Below are 22798 nucleotides of genomic sequence, written 5' to 3' on the forward strand. Positions count from 1 at the left end.
TGTCTCCTTATATGGCTGTGAATGGAACAGGAATGAGCTTACACTTTCTGTCATTTCCCCAAGGTGTCTGCAGCATTGTGACGTATTTGTAGGCATATCATTGGAAGATTGACCATTTTACACTACATCTACCAGGTGCTCTCTTGGTGTCCTCCGTCGCAATTATTGCGTAATCTCCAGCTGCGTGTATTTTTCCGTTTGCTTCCAAGGAGAAACCCAACTGCCAAGAATGATTTATCATCGAATAGATATGTGAAAAACACCTTGAGGATTGATTCTAAACAACGTTTGCCATGTCTCTGTCGATATCATGGAGTTAATTTGGAAAAAAGTTTGGCGTTGTAATGACTGAATTTTCTGGGTTTTTTCTTAGCCAAATGTGATGAACAAAACGGAGCGATTTCTCCTACACAAATAATATTTTTGGAAAAAATGAACATTTGCTATCTAACTGAGAGTCTCCTCATTGAAAACATCCGAAGTTCTTCAAAGGTAAATGATTTTATTTGAATGCTTTTCTTGTTTTTGTGAAAATGTTGCCTGCTGAATGCTAGGCTTAATGCTATGCTAGCTATCAATACTCTTACACAAATGCTTGTGTAGCTATGGTTGAAAAGCATATTTTGAAAATCTGAGATGACAGTGTTGTTAACAAAAGGCTAAGCTTGTGAGTGAATATATTTATTTCATTTCATTTGCGATTTTCATGAATAGTTAACGTTGCGTTATGGTAATGAGCTTGAGGCTATGATTACGCTCCCGGATACGGGATTGCTCGATGCAAGAAGTTAAGGACAACCATTGATGCCATAGCTCCAATAAAGATGAAAAAGGCCACATCCAAACGGAGAGCCCATTGGATGAGTGAGGAAACTAATACATTAAAGAGAAACTGCAGAAAGGCAGAGCGGAAGAGGAAAAAGTAAAAGTTGCAGGTCCATTATGATATTCTGAGAGAGCAACTTGGCATATATAACAATGCAATTATAAATGCCAGACGGGCTCATTTTTCTAACTTGATCACTAATAATTAGAATAATTTGAGAGTGCTCTTCTCGACCATTGATAGCCTGATAAATCTTACTCCCGCAAACCTATGTGAACCTTCTTCCCCATCTAAATGTGATGAGTTTGTAGCATATTTCAGAGATGAGATAACAAACATTGGGCTGGGTATCAGTCAAGCAAGACCTGATGAGAGGATTGATGATACGTGCCCTAGCCTACCACGCAAAGGCACTATGGATTAATTTTCCCTGGTTGACACAGACATGCTCAGGAAAGACCAATGGCGCCGAAGAAGAAAGCAGACGTTTTACACGTCCCCAACAGATTGTGTTTTTTTGTTAGTTTATTTGCGTTGATTGTAACTTTTACTCATTTTGTACATACTGTTGCCGCTACAGTCTCTTATGACCGAAAATAACTTCTGGACATCAGGACTGCGATTACTCACCATGGACTGGCAGAATCCTTTTTTTCCTTTACCGAGTCTGACAAGCCTGACGCAAACGATATACTGCTTTCTCTGGAACAGGCCCAGATCCCTGTGATTTGCATGAAGAGGAGGCAGAGAAAAAGGGTCCGGAAGGCGGGCTGCCTTCTGAGAATTCGTAGACGATCGAATAAACCCCCACTTCCTTCCATTCTGCAAGCAAACAAGCAATCTTTGGAGAATAAAATTGATGACCTACGGACAAGATTAAACTACCAACGGGGCCTTCAAAACTGTAATATCTTATGCTTCATGGAGTTGAGGCTGAACGACGACACTATCAACATACAGCTGGCTGGTTATACGCTGTACCGGCAGGATAGAACAGTGGCATCTGGTAAGACAAGGGGCGGTGGACTATGCATTTTTGTAAATAACAGCTGGTGCACGATATCTAAGGTACTCTCGAGCTATTGCTCACCTGAGGTAGAGTATCTCATGATAAGCTGTAGACCACACTATCTACCTAGAGAGTTTTCATCTGTATTTTTCGTAGCTGTCTACATACCACCACAGTCAGAGGCTGGCACTAAGACATCATTGAATGAGCTGTATTCTGCCATAAGCAAACAAGAAAACGTTCACCCAGAGGCGGCACTCCTATTAGCCGGGGACTTTCATGCAGGGAAACAAATCCATTTTAGCAAATTTCTATCAGCATGTTAAATGTGCAACCAGAGGGGAAAAACTCTGGACCACCTTTACTCCACACACAGAGACGCATACAAAACTCTCCCTTGCCCTCCATTTGGTAAATCTGACCATAAGTCTATCCTCCTGATTCCTGATTACCAGCAAAACATTAAAGCAGGATGCACAAGTGACTCGATCAATAAAAAAGTGGTCAGATGAAGCAGATGCTAAACTACAGGACTGAAATCCTGCTATGCCCTCCGGACGAACTATCAAACAGGCAAAGCGTCAATACAGGACTAAGATCGAATTGTACTACACCGGCTCTGATGCTCGTCGGATGTGGCAGGGCTTGCAAACCATTACAGACTACAAAGGGAAGCACAGCCGAGAGCTGCCCAGTGATACGAGCCTACCAAACGAGGTAAAATACTTCTATGCTCGCTTTGAGGAAAATAACACTGAAACATGCATGAGAGCACCAGCTGTTCCCGGAAGACTGTGTGATCACGCGTTCCGCAGTCGATGTGATTAAGTCCTTTAAACAGGTCAACATTCACAAGGCAGCAGGGCCATACGGATTACCAGGACGTGTACTGCGAGCATGCGCTGAACAACTGGCAAGTGTCTTCACTGACATTTTCAACCTCTCCCTGTCCGAGTCTGTAATACCAACATGTTTTAAGCAGACCACCATAGTCTCTGTGCCCAAGAACACTAAGGTAACCTGCCTAAATGACTACCGACCCGTAGCACTCACGTCTGTAGTCAAGAAGTGCTTTGAAAGGCTGGTCATGGCTCACATAAACACCATCCCAGAAACCCTAGACCCAATCCAATTTGCATACCGCCCTAACAGATCCTTAGTGATGACACTAAGGTAACCTGCCTAAATGACTGTGGTAGGCCTGATCACCGACAACGATGAGACAGCCTATAGGGAGCAGGTCAGAGACCTGGCCGTGTAGTGCCAGGACAACAAGACAAAGGAGATGATTGTGGACTACAGGAAAAAGAGGACCGAGCACACCCCCATTCCCATCGACAGGGCTGCAGAGTAACAGGTTGAGAGCTTCAAGTTCCTTGGTGTCCACATCACCAACAAACTAACATGGTTCAAGCACACCAAGACAGTCGTGAAGAGGGCACGACAAAGCCTATTTCCCCTCAGGAGACTGAAAAGATTTGGCGTGGGTCCTCAGATCCTCTAATGGTTCTACAACTGCACCACCGAGTGCAGTGGTTGCATCACTGCCTTGTATGGCAACTGCTCGGCCTCCAACCGCAGGGCACTACAGAGGGTAGTGCGAAAGGCCCAGTACATCGTTGGCGCCAAGCTTCCTGCCATCCAGGACCTCAGGCGGTGTCAGAGGAAAGCCCTAAAAATTGTCAAAGACTCCAGCCACCCTAGCCATCGACTGTTCTCTCTGCTACCGCACGGCAAGCGGTACCGGAGCACCAAGTCTAGGTCCAAGAGGCTTCTAAACAGCTTCTACCTCCAAGCCATAATACTCCTGAACATCTAATCAAATGGCTACCCAGACAATTTGCATTGCACCCCCCCCCTCTTTTACACCACTGCTACTCTCTGTTTTTATCATTTATGCATAGTCACTTTAATAACTCAATCTACATGTACATATTACCTCAACTAACCGGTGCCCCTGCATATTGACTCTGTATCGGTACCCCCGTGTATAGTCTGGCTATTGTTATTTACTGCTGCTCTTTAATTACTTGTTACTTTAATTTCTTATTCTTATTGGTATTTTTTAAAACTGCATTGTTGGTTAGGGGCTTGTAAGTAAGCATTTCACTGTAAGGTCTACTACACCTGTTGTATTCAGCGTATGTGATTAATAACATGTGATTTGATTTGAAGTGCTATCACAATTTAAGCCTTCTACCTGCCTTCTTGATCCTATCCCCATCACCTTCGTCAAAACAGTTTTTATTTGCATATCTGAAGAAGTGCAAGCTATTGCTAATCATTCCCTGTTCACAGGCACTTTCCCCACTGCACTAAAAACTGTTATGGTGAAACCCATTCTGAAGAAAAGTAATCTAGATTCTTCAGCTCTTAGCAATTTCGGCCAATCTCCATCCTACCATTCTTAAGCAAAATTCTGGAGAAATTGGTTTTCAAACAACCAAATCATTTTGTATTTGCATTTTAGAAAAATTCCAATCTGATTTTGGGCCCACCACAGCATAGGCAGCCAGTTAAAGTGGTAAATTATCTTAGAGCCAACACAGATGCCAAACAGCTCTATGCATTCGACACTGTTGACCATGATGTCCTTCTGGACATACTGGAGAGGTGGGTTGGTCTCTTCAGTCCAGTTCTTAATTGGTTTAGGACCTATTTAACCGGTCTAAAGTTTTGTCACCATTAGTGAACATAACTCAGAGAAAATACATATCACATGCGGCGTTCCACAAGGTTCAATTTTGGGTCCTGTACTGTTCAGTTTATACTGTATATGTTACCCCTTGGCAGCATTATCAGAAAGCACAGCATTGATGTTCACTGTTACGCAGACGATACACAACTTTACATTTCTGTGTCACCAGAGGATTTTAGCTCCTCTGATAAATTATTAGACTGTATTAATGATTTAATGGCTCCCAACTTCCTCCAGCTAAATCAAGACAATACCGAGGTACTTATTGTTGGAGCCAAAGCACAGAGAGAGAATCTGGCCGCACATTTGAATTCACAGGCAATAAAGTAAAAAGAAAAAACCTAGGTGTTATTTTAGAATCTGAACTTGATTGCGAATTTCACATTAGGAATGTGACCAAAATAGCTTTTTACCACCTGAGGAACATTGCCAAATGCGTCCGTTTCTCTCTCAGGCTGATACAGAGAGACTCATCCATGTTTTTATTACAAGCAGGCTTGACTACCGTAATGCTCTCCTGTCTGATCTACCCAAGAAAGCCATTGGTCAACTGCAAAATATACAGAATGCTGCAGCACGTGTACTGACCAAGACCAGACGGAGAGCACACTGCCTGTGAGTTTTAGAATTCATTTTAAACTTCAATTGTTTTTTAAATCCATCCACGATTGTGACCCCAATACATGCCAGACAGACATGCTTCTAAATTATGTACCCAGTAGGTCCCTCAGGTCCTCCTGCATTGGCCTTTTAACTATCCCAAAGACTAGGACCAAGAGGCATGGAGAGGTAGCCTTCAGTTACTATGCCCCGAGCCTATGGAATAGCCTGCCAGAGAACCCAAGGGGGCCGAAACTGTGGACATTTTTCAAAGAGATCTCAAAACGCACCTTTTTAGCTTTGCTTTTCCTTAGGGTGCTTTTTAGTCGTTCAGTTTTATTGTTATTCTTTTGTTTTTTATCCTCATGTTTGTTGTGTAGTAAATATTTCAGTTTTATTTTTCCTGTGATGCACATTGTGTTTGTGCTGTATAAATAAAGCTTGATTTGACTTGATCGTCTCAAGGCTTAAAAATCCTTCTTTAACCTGTCTCCTCCCCTTCATCTATACCGATTAAAGGGGATTGAACAAGTGACATCAATAAGGGATCATAACTTTCACCTGGAATCCCCTGGTCTGTCTATGTCATGGAAAGAGCAGGTGTTCTAAAAGTTTTTTACACTCAGTGTATATATTGCATGTTTCATTTTTCTGACCTTAACCATCTCCTGGGCGATCTGTCTGGTCTTGTTGACATCCAGGATGACTTTGGCATCCCTCACCACCGAATATAGAGTCCTTCCCTTACACAAGCTGAGAGAGAGATATACATTACACCTTAACAACACATCATACTATACATTAGAATAGAGTAGAGTAGAATAACATATTCATCTTCACAGCAAGAGATGCATTGCTTCATGAAATCATATGCTATGTTTTTTTTTTTTTTTTACCAGGGGGGAATTGTTAATTAAATTAAATTAATGAAATATGCACAATGATGATGGTATCACTTCTAGCGTAGGGAAAACCCATCCTGTCATGCCAACCCCTACTGGTGATATATCCTCTAATCACATTACATTACATCGCCAATTGACCACAAACTGAGCATTTGGCTTTGTAGTGGAGGAATAACTGGTGTGACATCTATCCCCAAGGCCCATTGTTTGGGCTCAGAGGGAAGGCGAAGGATGAGAGCAGAAAACAACTAAAGCCAGGGGCTGCCTGCAATCTTTCTATCCACTACTGGTGAATCATAGAATGGTTCCACGAAAGCAATGTCCTCTGATCATTTTGAGCCGCCGACTACTCAACTGCACAGTATGTCATTATCATTTAATCAAAACAAGCGTAGGCCATATTTTATACCAGACCATTTTGCTGTCATGTTGAAGGCCCTTGTGAAAGTATAGAGCTTCACTGTCATTCAAATGTAGAAGGATTCCTTGATTCTTGTCAAGGTTGGGCATGAGAGGTCAGGGGGGAGGTGGAGAGGGAGGGGACGAGGAGGAGGGGGAGGAGATATCAAAGGAAGTTTCATCCCAGAGTGCAGAATTACATCTTCTCGCCCCAATAGCGCCTCTCCCCTCCTAACCCTCACACCCCTCCTCTCACCCCAAAGCCTTCCCCCTCACCCTCCTCACCTCATCCTCCCATCCCCCTCACCCCTTCCACTCACCTCCTTACCCCCTGCTCTTACCCTCGAGCCTTTCCCCTCACCCCGACTGTGACGGCTTGACGCAGATAGGTGACATCCAGATGACCTGAGGGCCAGCTGATACCAGAGCTTCATGCATATTCATTCATACCAAGTCGTAAGGTGACAGGAGCCATTTTTAGCATCTCTCTGGGCCCTCTGTGGTTCCAGATGACGAGGCAGGGGCCTTATGTCGCCTGATGTTGCACCATCACCGTCAACAACTTCAGGTACCGTTAAAGAACCATGGATGTCATCAATTACTGCCATACCTCATTGAAGAGTGGGTGTGTCGTACGCACGTCCGGGTGTGCGTGCATGCATGTGAGTGTACTGAAGGTTTTGAAAACAGCCAGGGATGGCACTCTTTTCTTATCAAAAGCAAATAAAGTTACCAAAACAATCAGAGAGCCTAACTTTGAAAGCTGAGTATTTAATCTGTATGGAAAGAAACCTACGGTGACGAGAAAAGATTATTCCACGCTGGGTACGCTCCTGCAAATCAGTCCACACACAGCCACTCACGAAGAATCAAACACAAACAATCAATATTTATATTTTCCAAATCACTGACGAAACCTGCATCCCCACCTGGTATGAGCCAATTTCTACCTCATTCAGGTTACATTTTTTAAATGTTTTTCCTGATGCTTTCTGGGGTAATGGGCCTGAATAGAATAATTAAGACTCCTGTTCCGCAAGCTATAATAAGAGCAAGCTCGGCTAGCTATGACTAAGAAATACCAGTATTCCTCTGACATTGTCATTTACTTTGATTTCATGCACTCGCTCATTTCTAGCACTCAGGACTTCAGAGAACGATAGATCGATCATTTGTATCCACATTTCTAGGCAAGCAGTCAAAACCTTATGAGCCATGTTTGGCCTACGCCCGGTCTTATACTTTAGACAACATGACATGGTATCTGTATGATATTGTATTCTAATTCCCATTATTAGTCGTTCAATGTCCTTTTTTATTCATGATGACATGTATTTAAGAAGAACAAAGCACATAAATTAATTATTCAGTTTGCACATGTAAACCACAGCAGAGATAATTTTCCTCCATAGCCACATATAATAGGGGTAGTCCATATATGAGGTGTAATCCCAAACATGTTACTCTCCTGGAATCATTTGCAAATGAACAATTGTGAAGAACATGCTATAATTTCCATTTTGGTGATGGACGTACAGTACAGAGCAAATGTCTAACCCTACATCTGCCGTGGATGACTGTGTTTTTGTACAAAGCAAAGCATACACTTTGACTTTGAGTCCTCTTAACTATTGTTTGCGAGTGTTGGTGGTTCGCTGATGAGTAAACTTCCCTGAAAGCTCCTAGAGATATGCCTGTATGATTTAGCTAAAGAGCTAATGCAGTTTCAAATCATGCAAATCCAGTGGATCATCCCAGTCAGTAGCGTGCTTGGGGCCAGTGAAAAAAATACAGTAATTACGCTTAACTTCTTTTTTTCTAAAAGAAAATGTTCTTTAGTTATGTTGATTATTTAATTGCGCGCACTGCACACATATAACCTAAATATAATCTGTTGGGCAGAGAGATCGAGTAGCTCTTAAACAGTTGAATGGAGCAGTTTAAAACCTTTTGGGGCTAGGGGGCAGCATTTTCACTTTTGGATGAAAGGCGTGCCCAGAGTAAACTGCCTCCTACTCTTTCCCAGATGGGAATATATGCATATTATTATTACTGGTGGATAGAAAACACTCTGAAGTTTCTAAAACTGTTTGAATTATGTCTGTGAGTATAACAGAACTCATATGGCAGACAAAAACCTGAGAAGAAATCCAAACAGGAAGTGAGACCTCGATTTTGAAAACAGTGCCATTTGAAGTCCAGCTTAGATATGGATGTTTATGCACTTCCTAGGGCTTCCACAAGATGTAACCGTCTTTAGATTCTGGTTGTATGAATCTACTATAAAGGAGGGGCTCATAATAGCTCTTTGAGTGGGTGGTCTGGCAGAAATCCTCAGTCTCATTGCGCGTGGTCAATATTAGGCGCCTTATGAATGTACTGTACTCCACAGCGTCGGAGGACCCGGAGGTGGTGGTCTCACTTGATGCGGAAAAAGCGTTTGACCGCGTTGAGTGGGAGTACCTAACAGCTGCCCTTTATAGATTTTCCTTTGGCCAAATTCATTGCGTAGATAAAGATTCTTTATTTTCCCTCCATGGCTTCGGTACGGACTAACAACTTGTCCTCTGACTATTTTCCCTTGCACCGCGGATCCAGACAGGGTTGTCCACTCTCCCCCTTTGGCAATCGAGCCTCTCGCCATTGCACTACGCTCTAATGATGCCATTCAAGAAATAATCAGGACGGGTTTAGAACAGAAAGTCTCGCTATATGCTGACAACCTCCTTTTGTTTATCTCTAACCCTGATACCTCATTGCCACGTGCCTTATCTGTTCTTAAAGAGTTTGGATCAATCTCAGGGTACAAGCTGAATCTAGGCAAGAGTGAGCTTTTTCCTGTAAACAAGGCTGCTTTAAAGTGCTCTTTTACAAGTTCTCAGTTTAGGATTGTCCGGGATCAATTCACCTACTTGGGAGTTAAAGTGACAAGGAAATATTCAAATTTGTTTCAGGAAACTTTGTTGCTCTAGCAGACAGTTTGAAACAATCTTTTACTTTTTGGAATTCGCTACCTCTTTCTCTTATCGGAAGGATTAATGTCATTAAAATGAGTGTGTTGCCCAAATTTTTATATTTATTTCAATGTTTACCCATTTTTATTCCAAAATCTTTTTTTTATTTCACTGGATCAAACATTCATGCATTTTATTTGGGATGGCAAGGTACCACAGATTGGTAGAAAACATTTACAGAAGCCTAAGTCATTGGGGTGTTTAGCTCTACCAAATATTCAGACATACTATTGGGCTGCAAATTTCAGAGCCCTTCTGTAATGGCTGCAGACTGATCCTACTGGCCCTAGACCACTCTGGGTCCAGATGGAGTCTGAATCGTGTAAACCTGCACTTTCTTCTGTGTTGTGCTCGTCTCTCCCAGTGTCCCTAGGCAAAATGTGTGTCGACCCAATTGTAAAGCAGTCTCTTAAAATTTGGAATCAGTTCCGTTTAGCCTTTAGCCTCCGAGGCTTTTCTCTATCAGGCCCAATCAATCAGAACATTTGATTTCCTCCATCTTTGAATGATGGGGCTTTTGGCATCTGGCAATCACTAGGCCTCTCCTCACTAGCCCAATTATTCTTTGATGATACATTTGCCTCTTTTGCTCAGCTACGGGAAAATTTCAACCTCCCTCAATCCCACTTTTTCCGAAATCTCCAGACTAGGAACTTTGTCAGAGCTAACACACCTGAATTTCCCCATAGGCCTGCGAATACAGCTATAGAGAGCATCTTGGAGCTGAACAAGCTTCCTAGGGCCGCAATTTCAGATGTATATGGAATCATTTATGACTTACAGAACCCTTCTTTGGTGCCTTTAAAGACTCGATGGGAAAAGGATTTGGGGGAGGAACTTGGGGAAGACACCTGGGAATCCGTGCTGCACAGGGTGCATTCGTCCCCTTTTAGCACTAAACACAGCCTCATTCAATTCAGGGTGGTTCACCGTATCCACTGGTCTGGGGCCAAACTTGGAACAATATTCTCTGATTTTGATCCTACATGTGTCAGATGTAAAATGGAACCAGCCACACTGTTGCATATGTTTTGGGGCTGTCATCTGGGAATTAATATTTAAATGTTTCTCTGATATATATGACACTGATATAGATCCGTCTCCCCTTACAGACCTTTTTGGAGTACTGCCCATAGGTACCCCCCTGTCAAGAATCCAGTCAGACACTGTTGCTTATACAACTCTTTTAGCTAGACGGCTAATAATACAGAGCTGGAAGATGGCAGCTCCCCCATCTTATAAATATTGGGGGAGAGATGTGTTGTGCTCTCTGAAACTAGATATTTTTTAATTCAATTCACGTGGGAACCCCAAACTGTTTAATGAGGCTTGGGCTCCATTCCGGTCTTACTTTAAACAGTCCATCTTCTGATGGCATTCTTATTAAAACCAAAATAAGGTTGTATTTGACCCCCCTGTGATTTAAGGGTTGGATGAGCATTTCGTTGTGTTTTTTCTGGGGGATAAGGTTGATGTGCTTATTGATTGTGACCTGCGGATACCTTGTTCATCTTGCCAGGGCAGAGACTATGGTGTGAGCTTATTTTTCCCAGTTATTTTAAATTTTGTTCACGCCTACATAAAATGATTATTATTCATTTTTTTATTTTAAAGCATTGTAAACTTTTTCTTTTTGGTCCAGTGGATGGTCGGTCTGTGGCCATGACTGTCTGTGAGTGGTTGCATTTCTCCACCCCTATCCCTTGAGTGTTTACAGGAACAATGGTGAGGTGTTTGCTCTGTCCCTGTACTATAGATTGCCCTTTAACCTCTGTAGCCTTCTGCCTACTTGTCTAATGTATGGTATATTTAAAGCTATTTTTTAAAATGTATTATTTGTATTTTTCCTAGTTGAGTATATTATTTATATTGCTTTGTGTTGTCTTGTCTGTGTATGTGTGTGTGTAAAACTTAATAAACAGAGTTAAAATAAATAAATAAGTAATAACTCAATGTTTATATCCCAGGACAAATTAGCTAGCAAGTGCAAGCTAACTAGCTAAATTGCCAAACATGTTTAATGCTTTTCAACCTGTCCCCAAATTAATGTCATTGGTTCAGAGTTTGTTTTGATACTTTAACCTGCGTGTCGTGATCGCTTTTGGAGTAGGGGGACAAAATAAATGTATGCACGATAGCGCACGATGGCGCAAACGCGCAGCGGGTTTGGGTTCCGTGTAACCAGTACTGCTAGGGTGAGTAAAATGGTCAGAGTGGGGTGTTCTCTCATTATGTGTCTGGAAGTAATGTTAGCTTGGGTGCTTGACTGTAGTTGTGAGGTCAGAGCTTTCGGAACAACCCTACTTATTGGCCAGAGCGTCCAGTGTGCGCTCTGAACGCGAAACCACAGATAGAGCGATAGGGCATGTAATGCTTAGTGAGCTGTTCTCTCTCTCTTAGATGTCTGGAAGTAGCTGGCAAGTTAGTACAGAACGGTTGGAACAGCCCTTAAAGAGATGGGTGGGGCTAAGGCTTAAGAGGGTGTGAACAATGCAGAATGGGTGGAGACAGTGAAGGGCTCTCCAATTGTAGTACCAAAACATTGAAAGACGGTTTTCTCCAAAACTGAGTTTACAAATGGATCTATTTTCAAAGCAGAATTACTTTCCAATTGTTTCCTCAAATGCAGTGTTTGATCTACTAATTTGTAGCTTTGAGTCTCGACTTTTATCCAATGTAAGACACAGAAATTCAAATATTGCTACATAAGCCCGAATCCAGGTGGTGAGTCACAAATAATGAAGAGAAATTATAGATAAAACGTATCGGTGCTCATCGGCCATTGGACATAAACATTACACAACAAGTTGGAAATCGCAAATTCAACAATGAGTGGTTGGAAGGAATCAGTGTCTAACTTCAAGCATTGCAAAGCAATCACTAGCGTGCTATTCAGTGGAGTGGTTGTGTGGTCCCAAGTCTGGGTTTAAGGGTCTCTTTTCCAAGCTTAAAATGATAAACATTCAACATTGGCCAGATACAAGTACCTTCAGTCCAGTAAAATAAAAAAGCGAATTATTTCCATTCATGTTCAGCAGTACCTCACAAGTGCTACACCAACTGATCTATTTTGTTATCAAAGCTTTGAGTTTTGAAATATAATATGGTCTGAGAATAACAATATTGGCAGGCCAGGCATATAGGCAATATGCTGTGATAATGTATTAGGTCTACTGCCCAACCTCATTCATACAGAACAGTTTTTATTAAGTTAATGTTACATTTTTTAAGTCATGTTTATAAAAAATGTAACCGGGCGGTAGATCTCAGTTTGCTTTTTGACTGTGAAAGTGATATTGACTCAGAAAAGATTAGTGACCACTGCTCTAAATACTCAAATTCATGTAGTTAAGTAAAAAAAAAAATATATATATAAATTCCTAACACCATTCAAACCAATGAGGGTTCGGAACTTTAAAGCCAATTATCCCAGAATCATATTTTTGCAGAACCGTATAGTCTAAAGGTACAGATTAATGTATTCTTAATTTCAGTCTTGTTTGAGAATAATACCACACCCAGAAGGAATTTTCATAGTAGTGAACACTGTACTACACCACAACAGTGCCATGTCTGGACGAGGGAATGTTTCAGATGTTTCTGCTATGACTTAACTAAACAGAATGATTATCAATTGAACTGCTTCACTTGAAAGTATGCAGTTCTACTTGTGAGGAATTTTGGATTGCCCCTTTACCTTAACATACATTAATTTTCTTAGCCGCAACATCGTCTGTATCTTTTCTTAGACAGCCACAAACATTTCATATTTTATTCATACAAATTCTCTGCCACATACAGTAAACACCCTGAGATGAATCATCAAGTTTCTTGGAGGACCCTGATACATGATAAATGACAAACAATACCATGCTATTAAACCTATAATAAAACCAACATGTCCCTCTAGAAAAGTATTCAGAGGAGTTTGTAGACCATTCAGAAAGGCAACTCTTTGTGTAAGCACAGATCTCTACACAAGATGCGAGGGCCATCGAGAATCACTGCATATCTGAGTGAGGTCAACCCAGTGCACTTCAAATCAACCAGCCAGACAGCACAGCCCGGACACACACAGGGAGGGAGTAGGGAGAGAGTGAGGGATCGAGCAAGGGGTGTGCAAACCACATCCCTGCAGTGCCTTTTGCTTCATTGACACAGCCATGTCACCCACTTCCCAGTCCAGACACACGAAAGTTCTCCAGAAGAGAATGGAGCCTTGTGTGATGTATAATGGATCCACCAAGACACCCTTGTTGAGAGAGTCTCTGAACACTGCTGGGACCCAGGGTAACAAAGGCTGGGTCACTCAGGGTACATAGAGTGCATTTGGAAATTATTCAGACCCCTTGAATTTTTCAACATTGTTATGTTACAGCCTTATTCTAAAATTGCTGAAATACATTTTTTCCTCATCTTTCTACACATAAAAGCCCATAATAACAAAGCAAAAACCGTTTTTTTGAATTTGTTTTACAAATAAGAAACAGATATACCCTATTTACATACGTATTCAGACCCTTGAGACTCAAAAATGAGCTCATGTGTGTCCTGTTTCCATTGATCACCCTTGAGATGTTTCAACAAGTTGATTGGAGTCCACCTGTGGTAAATTCAATTGAATGGAGATGATTTGGAAAGGCACACATCTGTCTATATAAGGTCCCACAGTTGGCAGTGCATATCAGAGCAAAAACAAAGCCATTAGGTCAAAGGAATTGTCCGAAGTGCTCAGAGACAGGATTGTGTTGAGGCACAGATCTAGGGATGGGTACCCCAATTTTGCAGAATTGAAGGTCCCCCAAGAACACAGTGGCCTCCATCATTCTTAAATGGAAGAAGTTTGGAACCACCAAGACTCTTCCTAGCTCTGGCCGCCCTGCCAAACTGAACAATCGGGGGAGAACGGCCTTGGTCAGGGAGGTGACGAAGAACCCGATGGCCACTCTGACAGAGCTCCAGAGTTCATCTGTGGAGATGGGAGAACCTTCCAGAAGGACAACCATCTCCGCAGCACTCCACCAATCAGGCCTTTATTGTAGACGGAAGCAAGTCCTCAGTAAAAGGCACATGATGGCCCGCTTGGACTTGGCCAAAAGGCACCTAAAGGACTCTCAGACCATGAGAAACAAGATTCTCTGGTCTGATGAAACCAAGATTGAACTCTTTGGCCTGAATGCCAAGCGTCACGTCTGGAGGAAACCGGGCACCACTGGTTAATAACATCCCTACGGTGAAGCATGGTGGTGGCAGCATCATGCTGTGGGGATGTTTTCCAGCGGCAGGGACTGGGAGACTAGTCAGGATCGAGGGAAAGATGACACTGTACAATAGCTAAATCAATTAGTATGTCACGTCTACTCCCGCTCATCCCCTGCAGCATTTGACGTTGCCGGTTTACTAACCACCGGTTCTGGGAATCATCATTACGCTCACCTGGCTGTCATCATTATGTGCACCTGCGCTTCATCATCAAGCACACCTGGACTCCATTACCTCACTCATTACCTCCCCTTTATATGACAATCCCTTATGTTCCTTGCCCGGGCAATACGTTGTATCGTTCCATGTTAACTGTTATATTCAACTTATCACCTGCTTCTCGACTCCCGGCGTCTACATTACAGAATACAGCCTCACCAAATGGAAGCAGCAGGAAATCAGGACATCTCCCAGACGGTCGATGAACAGGGATACCTACTTTGTAAACACCACGACCAGCTGGCTCAACTGGGGATGGCCATGGAAGAGGTTCTTTGCAGTCTACAACGTCTCGAACATGCCTGAGAGGTGTTGCCTTCCACTAGCGGAGGATACTCTTCCACCAGTCGACCCAGCGAGCCAGCACATCAGTCCATTCAGCAGCCCCCTCAGGTCAGCAATGCCCGTTTGTCCCTCCCGGATAAATATAACTGAAACCGAAATCTAAATGCCGTCGCTTCCGACTCCAGTGCTCCCTCTATTTTGCTCATCAGATGGGAGCCCCCACCATTGAGAGGTCCAAGGTTGCCACAGAAAATTATCTGCTGACTGGGTGGGTGTTGGAGTGGGCTATGGCCATCTGGGAGAGAGGAGAGGAGGAGCTGGCTTTGTATGAGGGGTTCATGGCACTGTTCAGAGGTATTTATGACTTTCCACAGGAGGGCAGAGATGGGGGTGAGCGCCTACTCCAACTACGGCAGGATGACCAGAGCCTGCCTCCTCTCTGAACATTCCCTCATGCCCGCTCTCCGTTTCCGGTGCAAGCCCTTGGCAATCGGCCACTAGGATCCGGAACCATCACCACACCCTTCAACCTCACCATGGAGTCCAGTCATCAGGAAAACATCCCCTTCTTCATCACTAATGCACCAGCTCACAAGATCATCCTCAGTCTCCCATGGCTCCAACGCCATAACCCCACCATCTCAAGGTGGGGTCAAGGATGAGGATCACGGACTGGTCACCCGAATGCCAGAGGACCTGTTTTCCCATTCCCTCTCATGTTGTAGCCACTGTGGTCTGGGATGTAAATGTGGACAGTCGGCAGTCTCTGGAGAAGGAACCCGCTCCCACTACCTGTCCTCCTGTGCGCATCTACATTCCCACAGGGATAAGGGAGTGCCTGTTGATTTGGCACAAATAGCTATCGTTGCTGGAAATCCTGGGATCACCCGTACTATACAATCACTCTCCGAGAAGTATTGATGGCCCACCTTGGAGCAGGATATTACTCGCTACGTCAATTCCTGTTCTGTGTTTGCCCAAACGAAGTCTCCTTGACACGCTTCAACAGGGAAAGTCCTTCCCCTTCCCATGCATCGGGATCCCTGGTCTCATCTATCCATTGACTTTGTCACTGATCTCCCCTTCTCTGACAATTTTCTAAATCCTGTCGTTTTATTCCTCTCTCTAGTCTCCCTACTGCTGTCCAGGTCACTGAGGCACTATTCCAGCTGTTTTTCCGGAGAGGATGAACCAGGAGCTGGGGAGTTTCCTGAGGAGTTACTGCCAGAACCGGCAGGGAAAGTGGGCCCAATTACATCCATGGGCGGAGTATGCCCAGAATTCGTTACGTCACTCCTCCACCGGGCTGACACCCTTCCAGAGCGTTCTGGGTTTTCAGCCAGCTCTGGCTCCATGGACCCTGGGCCAGACCGACACTCCTGCGGTTGATGAGGGGTTCAGGCGCACAGAAGAAGTGTTGTGCGAGGCGCGCCGTTCGCCATCATAAGGAGCAGGCAGACCGCCACTGCAGTGAGACTCCAGTGTTCCATCCTGGGGATCGCGGCTGGCTCTCTACCAGGAACCTCCCACTCCGGTTGCCCTGCAAGAAGCTGAGCCCCCGGTTTGTGGGGCCGCTCAAAGTTCACCGTAGGGTCAACGAGTTGACGTATAGGTTACAGCTTCCCAGTGACTACCGTATCTCACCTTCTTTTCATGTCTCCCTTCTAAGGCGGGTGGTTCCTGGTCCCCTGGCTGATGCCGTCCCACACCACACCCACCCTGGAATGTCGAGGGTGCTCCTGCCTGTGCCGTCAGATCCCTACTGGGGGTCGGCTTCAATACCTGGTAGACTGGGAGGGGTACGGCCCAGAGGAGCAGTGTTGGGTTTCGGTGGAGGACATTCTGGATCCCAACATCATTCATGATTTCCATCTTTGCCGCCTGGACCAGCCCACTCCACATCCTCAGGGCTGTCCCTTTGGCCACTGTCATCTTGTGGCCTCATGTGGTGGTGGTGGTGGTGGGGGGGGGGGGGGGGGGGGAGGCTAGACTGTCAAGTCCTCCCCTCTGGTGTTCAACGTTGCAGGTTTACCAACCACCGGTCCTGGGAATGATGGCTTTCATCATTACGCGCACCTGCGCTTCATCATCAAGCACACCTGGACTCCATAACCTCCACTTTATCTGACACTCCCTTATGTTCCTTCCCCAGGCAGTCGGATTTCTGTTTGTTCTTGTCTAGACACTACTCCTATGTTGTATCATTCCATGTTATGTATCATTCCAACTCTTATATTAAACTTACCACTTGCTTCTCGACTCCCAGCATCTACGTTACATAGTAAGTGTATGTATTGTCTTTTTTCTACAGAGCTAAACTATTTTACAATAGCTTTGCAGGGATTTTGATATTGCGATTAGTATTCCACTTCACAACTCTATGAGATGAACACAAGGGGATCAGGGGCAGGATAGGTGAATTTAAGGAGGGGGTTATGTTGACGGGAAAAGGGTTGGGCTCCTTTCCTATACTGCAAGAACAGCTGCTGGTAATAAACACAAAATACGTGAATTATTGTATTGCCACTCCTAAGCTGTCAAGCATATTTATTACAGGGTTGTCTGATCCAATGCCCCTCCTGTACTTGAAGAGCACACGTAACAACATGCTTGCTGATTAAGTCTTCAGTTGGCTGTATTCCATGTTGGAACAGAGCTCAGGAATTACAAACATCATCACTCACCTGGTGATGATGGCCAGGTGTGGAGGGCTCATGCAGGCGCCCATGAAGAGGACCACATTCTCGTGCCGAGTGTTTCGGTAGGCCATCACCTCCCTCTTGAAGGCCTTGAGCTGGTCCTCATTATCACGCTCGATGTCGATGAGGCGGATGGCCACCTCACCATGCCAGCGCCCGTGGAAAACTTGGCCGAAGCGACCTGAAGAGGGCAGAAGGTACTGTAACTTAGAGGTTAGAGAGGTGTGTTGGTTAATTTATTTACTATCAAATGAGGAGAGACAAACTTATCACACAAGTCAGAGTTATACGTAAACTAAATCTTTAATAGTAAGAGCTTTGCAATAGCAATGGCTTGTCGACAAATCAGTGTCTCTGATTCGTTGAAAAGCGGCGAGACAAGAGTACAAAGGTCTTTTAAAGCCAAGATCCACCCCCTAATCGACATAACAAACCACAGATGTTTTGAACGGGTCACAAGGTGAGACTTTAAATGAGAAAGGAGTATCCTATAGCCAGATAGCATTCGCTATAAATTATCATTCAGTTTGGTCCCTAAAATGAGGTTCCAATCTCATTCCTGGTACTTCATAGCACAAAAACACAAACTCATCCAATGGCATAAATCAATTGTCAACTCCAGATACTCCCATCTCAAGTAAAAACCCCTTCTTGACCCCACTCCTGGACAAGCTCACTGAGGGGAGTGAGCCTCTAGGTCATACACTCACCCAGGATAAGTGCAACACCAGAGATGACATACAATGGTTCCAGACACTACCACACACATCCCCCAATGCTAAGGGATGGAGTGACTGGCGCACAGACATTGTGGAGACAAGTAATTGGTTCCCCATTAATCACACCATCCCTTCACATGGTTTAAGAATAGGTAGACTCATTCACATATGAAGACAATGTTCCATCCTGTCCTCTTCCCTTTCTGATATTCTGCATAGCACCAGGGACATGTGAAATACAAGCCTGACCTCTCCCCTCTCTGGGCCCCAAGTGACTGTTCCCCAGCTGAGGGAAGAAGTGCAACTGCCAACACCAGAGTCCAAAGGGATACATTCAAATAACAAGTATATTACATAAGCATATTATGCAGATAAGACATCTTTATTATCTATGTTACACAACTAATTCTGATTCTTCCGCCACAGAGGTTTCAAGTCTGACACTAAAAAGTGGGGTCTGAATTGGTGACTGGAGGGCTGCCGTTTTCAGGGGGGTGGATCAATTGGGTGGACCAATTTCCAGTGTAAGAGTTGGACTAATACAATTTTATTGTATGGTATTGCATGGTATTGTATCGTATTGACATTATTTCAATTAATGTAAAACAAGTTGAATGCAAAATCCCTTTCATTTGAACCATTTATCATTCCAGGCAATACTATAGCTACAATGTCAATTGTACCTCTTCCCTGTTAATTGGTTCTGTATCCTGATAGGCTTGCTCGTTGTGCGGCTGTTTGAACACAGGTGTGGTCCCTCTGACCTAATTATTGAAGGAACTGCTTTTAACAGCAGGTGTGTCATTGTTTGAGAGATCCTTGTGTGTGTAAGGTGAGCCACAGTTTTAGCCATCAGTTACTTGCTAACTTGGTTTATCCTGCCGTTTTACAATTAATTAAGCATTTTGGCACATTTTACTTCTGTCTGTTTTTAATGCCTTTTAAGTGTTAGAGCATAGGCCAGCGCTCTAACAGTATTGTATTAATAATAATAATACAATACATTCTTTTCATAGAATCGCTAAGCACTTCAAGAACAAAAAAAGATGCAAGCAATATATCATGACAAGTCAACCAATAGAGGCCAAGTCTTTGAAAGCTGCATCCTCCGAAGATGGAAATGGTCAGTTCCTGGCTTGAGCGGAGAGAGCTGGTCAGATGATGGTGATGGAGTCTGCTGATCTTGTCAGAGGCTGATTATTTAAGTCTGTCTATTACCTTTCCCGATGAGCTCCCCTATCTCTAGCTGTTCGAAGGGGATGTCCCACTCCTGGAGAAAGATGGAGGTCTGGCTGGCTTTACGGGGGAAGTTACGGGCTGACAGCAGAGACAGGTTCATCTCCTCAAACTCATCCTCCGAGTACTCCGCCTCATCGTTGCCCTCCTCATTCTGCTCAGGAGAGGAAGAGTGAAACTAATTTCCATCCAGGTCAACAATAAGTGTTTTATAATAATTATTGAATGTGCTGTCCTCTGGCCTCTACTGTATATTAAAATAAAATCCAATTAAATTAAATTGAAACAGTGAAAATGGACAGCCTTGTTGTGGGGTTGCAGAGGATTACCAACAGGAGCGTCAGCATGCCAAACTATAACAGACATGACAAAGGCTACACAGATCTTATTCAGAAAGAAATCATACAATGCCATCAGATGGGGGACTCACGTCTGATGTCGGTTCAACTTCAATCTGTAGTAAAGGGTTTAAAGGGTTCACCTCGATTCTGAAAACAAGAGCAGGGCATGCAGACGGGAATTATGAGCACTTTACATCCCACACGTTAGCATTATACATATGCGCTGAACCGTGTTGAATCATGCATCATTGATTAAACACCATACACTTAGTGAGCCATCCTTTTTGTCCATTTAGCTGCATTTAACCTTTCCTAACCTCTCTGTATCATCATTACAGATTCACACACAGTATCTGTGTGAGGAGAGACACTGATTGGCAGCTCAGTGTCGTGACGATATGTGTATGGAATTATATGTGGTCCCTGTGGCGCGTGGGGCCCCTGGTAGGGCCTCTGTCTCCTAATGAGAGGATCCAGCCTGGGCCAGAGAGAGGCCCTCATTAAACCAGGGAAGAGGCCATTAAGGCAGGGGAATCAGTCAGCTGCCACTGGGTGCTGGCTAGGCGAGGGAGCGCGTGGAGCTGCACACAGAGAAGACGGGCTTTAATTAAATCATGAGAATGTGTGTTTCATAACCAAGATAATGTATTCACATTTGTCAGAAGGCGGAGAAGGAGAGAGGAACGACAGAGAGGGAGAGAGCAGTGGGGGTGAAAGAGGGGGAGAGAGAGAGAGAGAGAGAGTGTGAGCCCGAGTGAGAGATAGGGAGGAAAAAGAGCAATAGCGAGAGAGACAGAGCGACTGTTGCTGGCGCCACCTTAAACTAATTTCCCCTGTCATATTGACACTGAGACAACACCTGTGTCAGTCACTTAGAAGGTATCAAACACAAGTCATTCAAACAGCCACCTATTTCTATCAGTTTAAAAACCACCAGCAATTGACCATAAAAATTGTCTATGAAAGCTAGAGTTACTGAACGCTACCTTTTAGTTTTGTGATTGATTGAGATTATAATGTAATTAGCTGAAGACTCCAAAGACGTCAATTGAGGAGTGGGATGAGATATCCATGGGAGCGATACTAAAAAGGAATGACCATTTCAATAAGCATTTAAATCCACCAATAATTGAAAACAATTGAAAATCGTCTATGAAAGCTAGGTTTAGGTTTAGTTGAACATCTTGGTACATATGCAGTTACTGAAAGCTAAAGTTACTGAGTGCTACCTTGGGTTTAGTTTTGTGATCGATTGAGATTATAATCTAATTAGCTGAGTAGTCCAAAGACATCTCCATCAGTCCTTGTCTCCTCCGTCTGCTTGTTTTCCGCAGCCGTGGTTTTCAAAAAACCAAGCAGAATCCAGTTGGCATCGTAACTCTAGCGTGAAGTGAAGGCTATGCTAACATTAGCCCCAGAGTGTTTGTCTAGCCCTTCATCTCTCATTGAAATTGTCACCAAAACATCTTTGCTCAAATGATTCAAAGTCGCTATCCTCTTTAACCAATGAAGGGACAGAGATAGGCAGACAAGATGTGATATGAGGGTTATCTGAAACAGTCTGTTTTTTTGCCCACACGGACATTACTCTGTGACCGCATCGCTTGACAACATTTCTCAGCACATCATTAAAAAATAACAGTTAGGTTATTTTCTGACCTACTTCACTGGTGAATGGATCCGGAGGTATTTGTCAACAGTTTAACTCCAAAATGGCACTGGAAACAAGACTGACGTTTTACGTATTCCTAACCAATTGTGTTTGCGTTGTTTGTAACTAGTTTTTTTACTTATTTTGTACATAATGTTACTTCTACCATCTCTTATGACCGAAAATAACTTCTGGGCTGCGATTACTCACCACGGACTGGCAGAATCATTTTTTCCTTTAACGAGCCCGACATGAATGATATATACTGCTTTAAAATCGATGACCTAAGCGGAAGATAAACTACCAACGGGACATTCAAAACTGTAATATCTTATGCTTCACAGAGTCATGGCTGAACGATGACATTATCAACATACAGCTGGCCGGTTATACCCTGTATCGGCAGGACAGAACAGCGGTAAGACAAGGGGTGGCAGACTATGTATTTTTGTAAATAACAGCTGGTGCACGATATCTAAGGAGGTCTCGAGGTTTTGCTCGCCTGAGGTAGAGTATCTCATGATAAGCTGTAGACCACACTATTTACCTAGAGAGTTTTCATCTGTATTTTTCGTAGCTGTCTACATACCACCACAAACTGATGCTGGCACTAAGACAGCACTGAATGAGCTGTATTTCGCCATAAGCAAACAGGAAAATGCTCACACAGAGCAGCTCAAAGTAGCCGGGTGTCACGCCCTGACCTGAGTATTCTTTGTTTTCTTTATTGTTTTGGTTAGGTCAGGGTGTGACATGGGTGATGTATGTGTTTTTTGCACTGTCTAGGGGTTTTGTAGGTTTATGGGGTTGTTTATCATCTAGGTGTATATATATGTCTATGGTTGCCTAGATTGGTTCTCAATTAGAGGCAGGTGTTTATCGTTGTCTCTGATTGGGAACCATATTTAGACAGCCATGTTCTTTGGGTATTTGGT

The 22798-nt window shown here is 43.6% G+C and overlaps 1 protein-coding gene across 1 annotated transcript in view; it reads right to left on the reverse strand.

Moving 5' to 3' along the window:
- Positions 1-22798, reverse strand: part of LOC110526017 (kinase suppressor of Ras 2) — a 40963-nt gene that overhangs the window by 12635 nt on the left and 5530 nt on the right. Inside the window, exons 4-7 of the mRNA XM_090239425.1 lie at positions 20302-20359; positions 19854-20025; positions 17902-18097; positions 5790-5886 (exon numbers count right to left, since the gene is read on the reverse strand). Coding sequence (XP_090095551.1) covers positions 5790-5886; positions 17902-18097; positions 19854-20025; positions 20302-20359 — 523 coding nt within the window. The remainder of the gene's footprint in view (positions 1-5789; positions 5887-17901; positions 18098-19853; positions 20026-20301; positions 20360-22798) is intronic.

Source organism: Oncorhynchus mykiss, chromosome 6, assembly GCF_057628025.1.
Source record: "Oncorhynchus mykiss isolate SJ-2025 chromosome 6, ASM5762802v1, whole genome shotgun sequence".
In the NCBI taxonomy this organism is placed as follows: domain Eukaryota; kingdom Metazoa; phylum Chordata; class Actinopteri; order Salmoniformes; family Salmonidae; genus Oncorhynchus; species Oncorhynchus mykiss.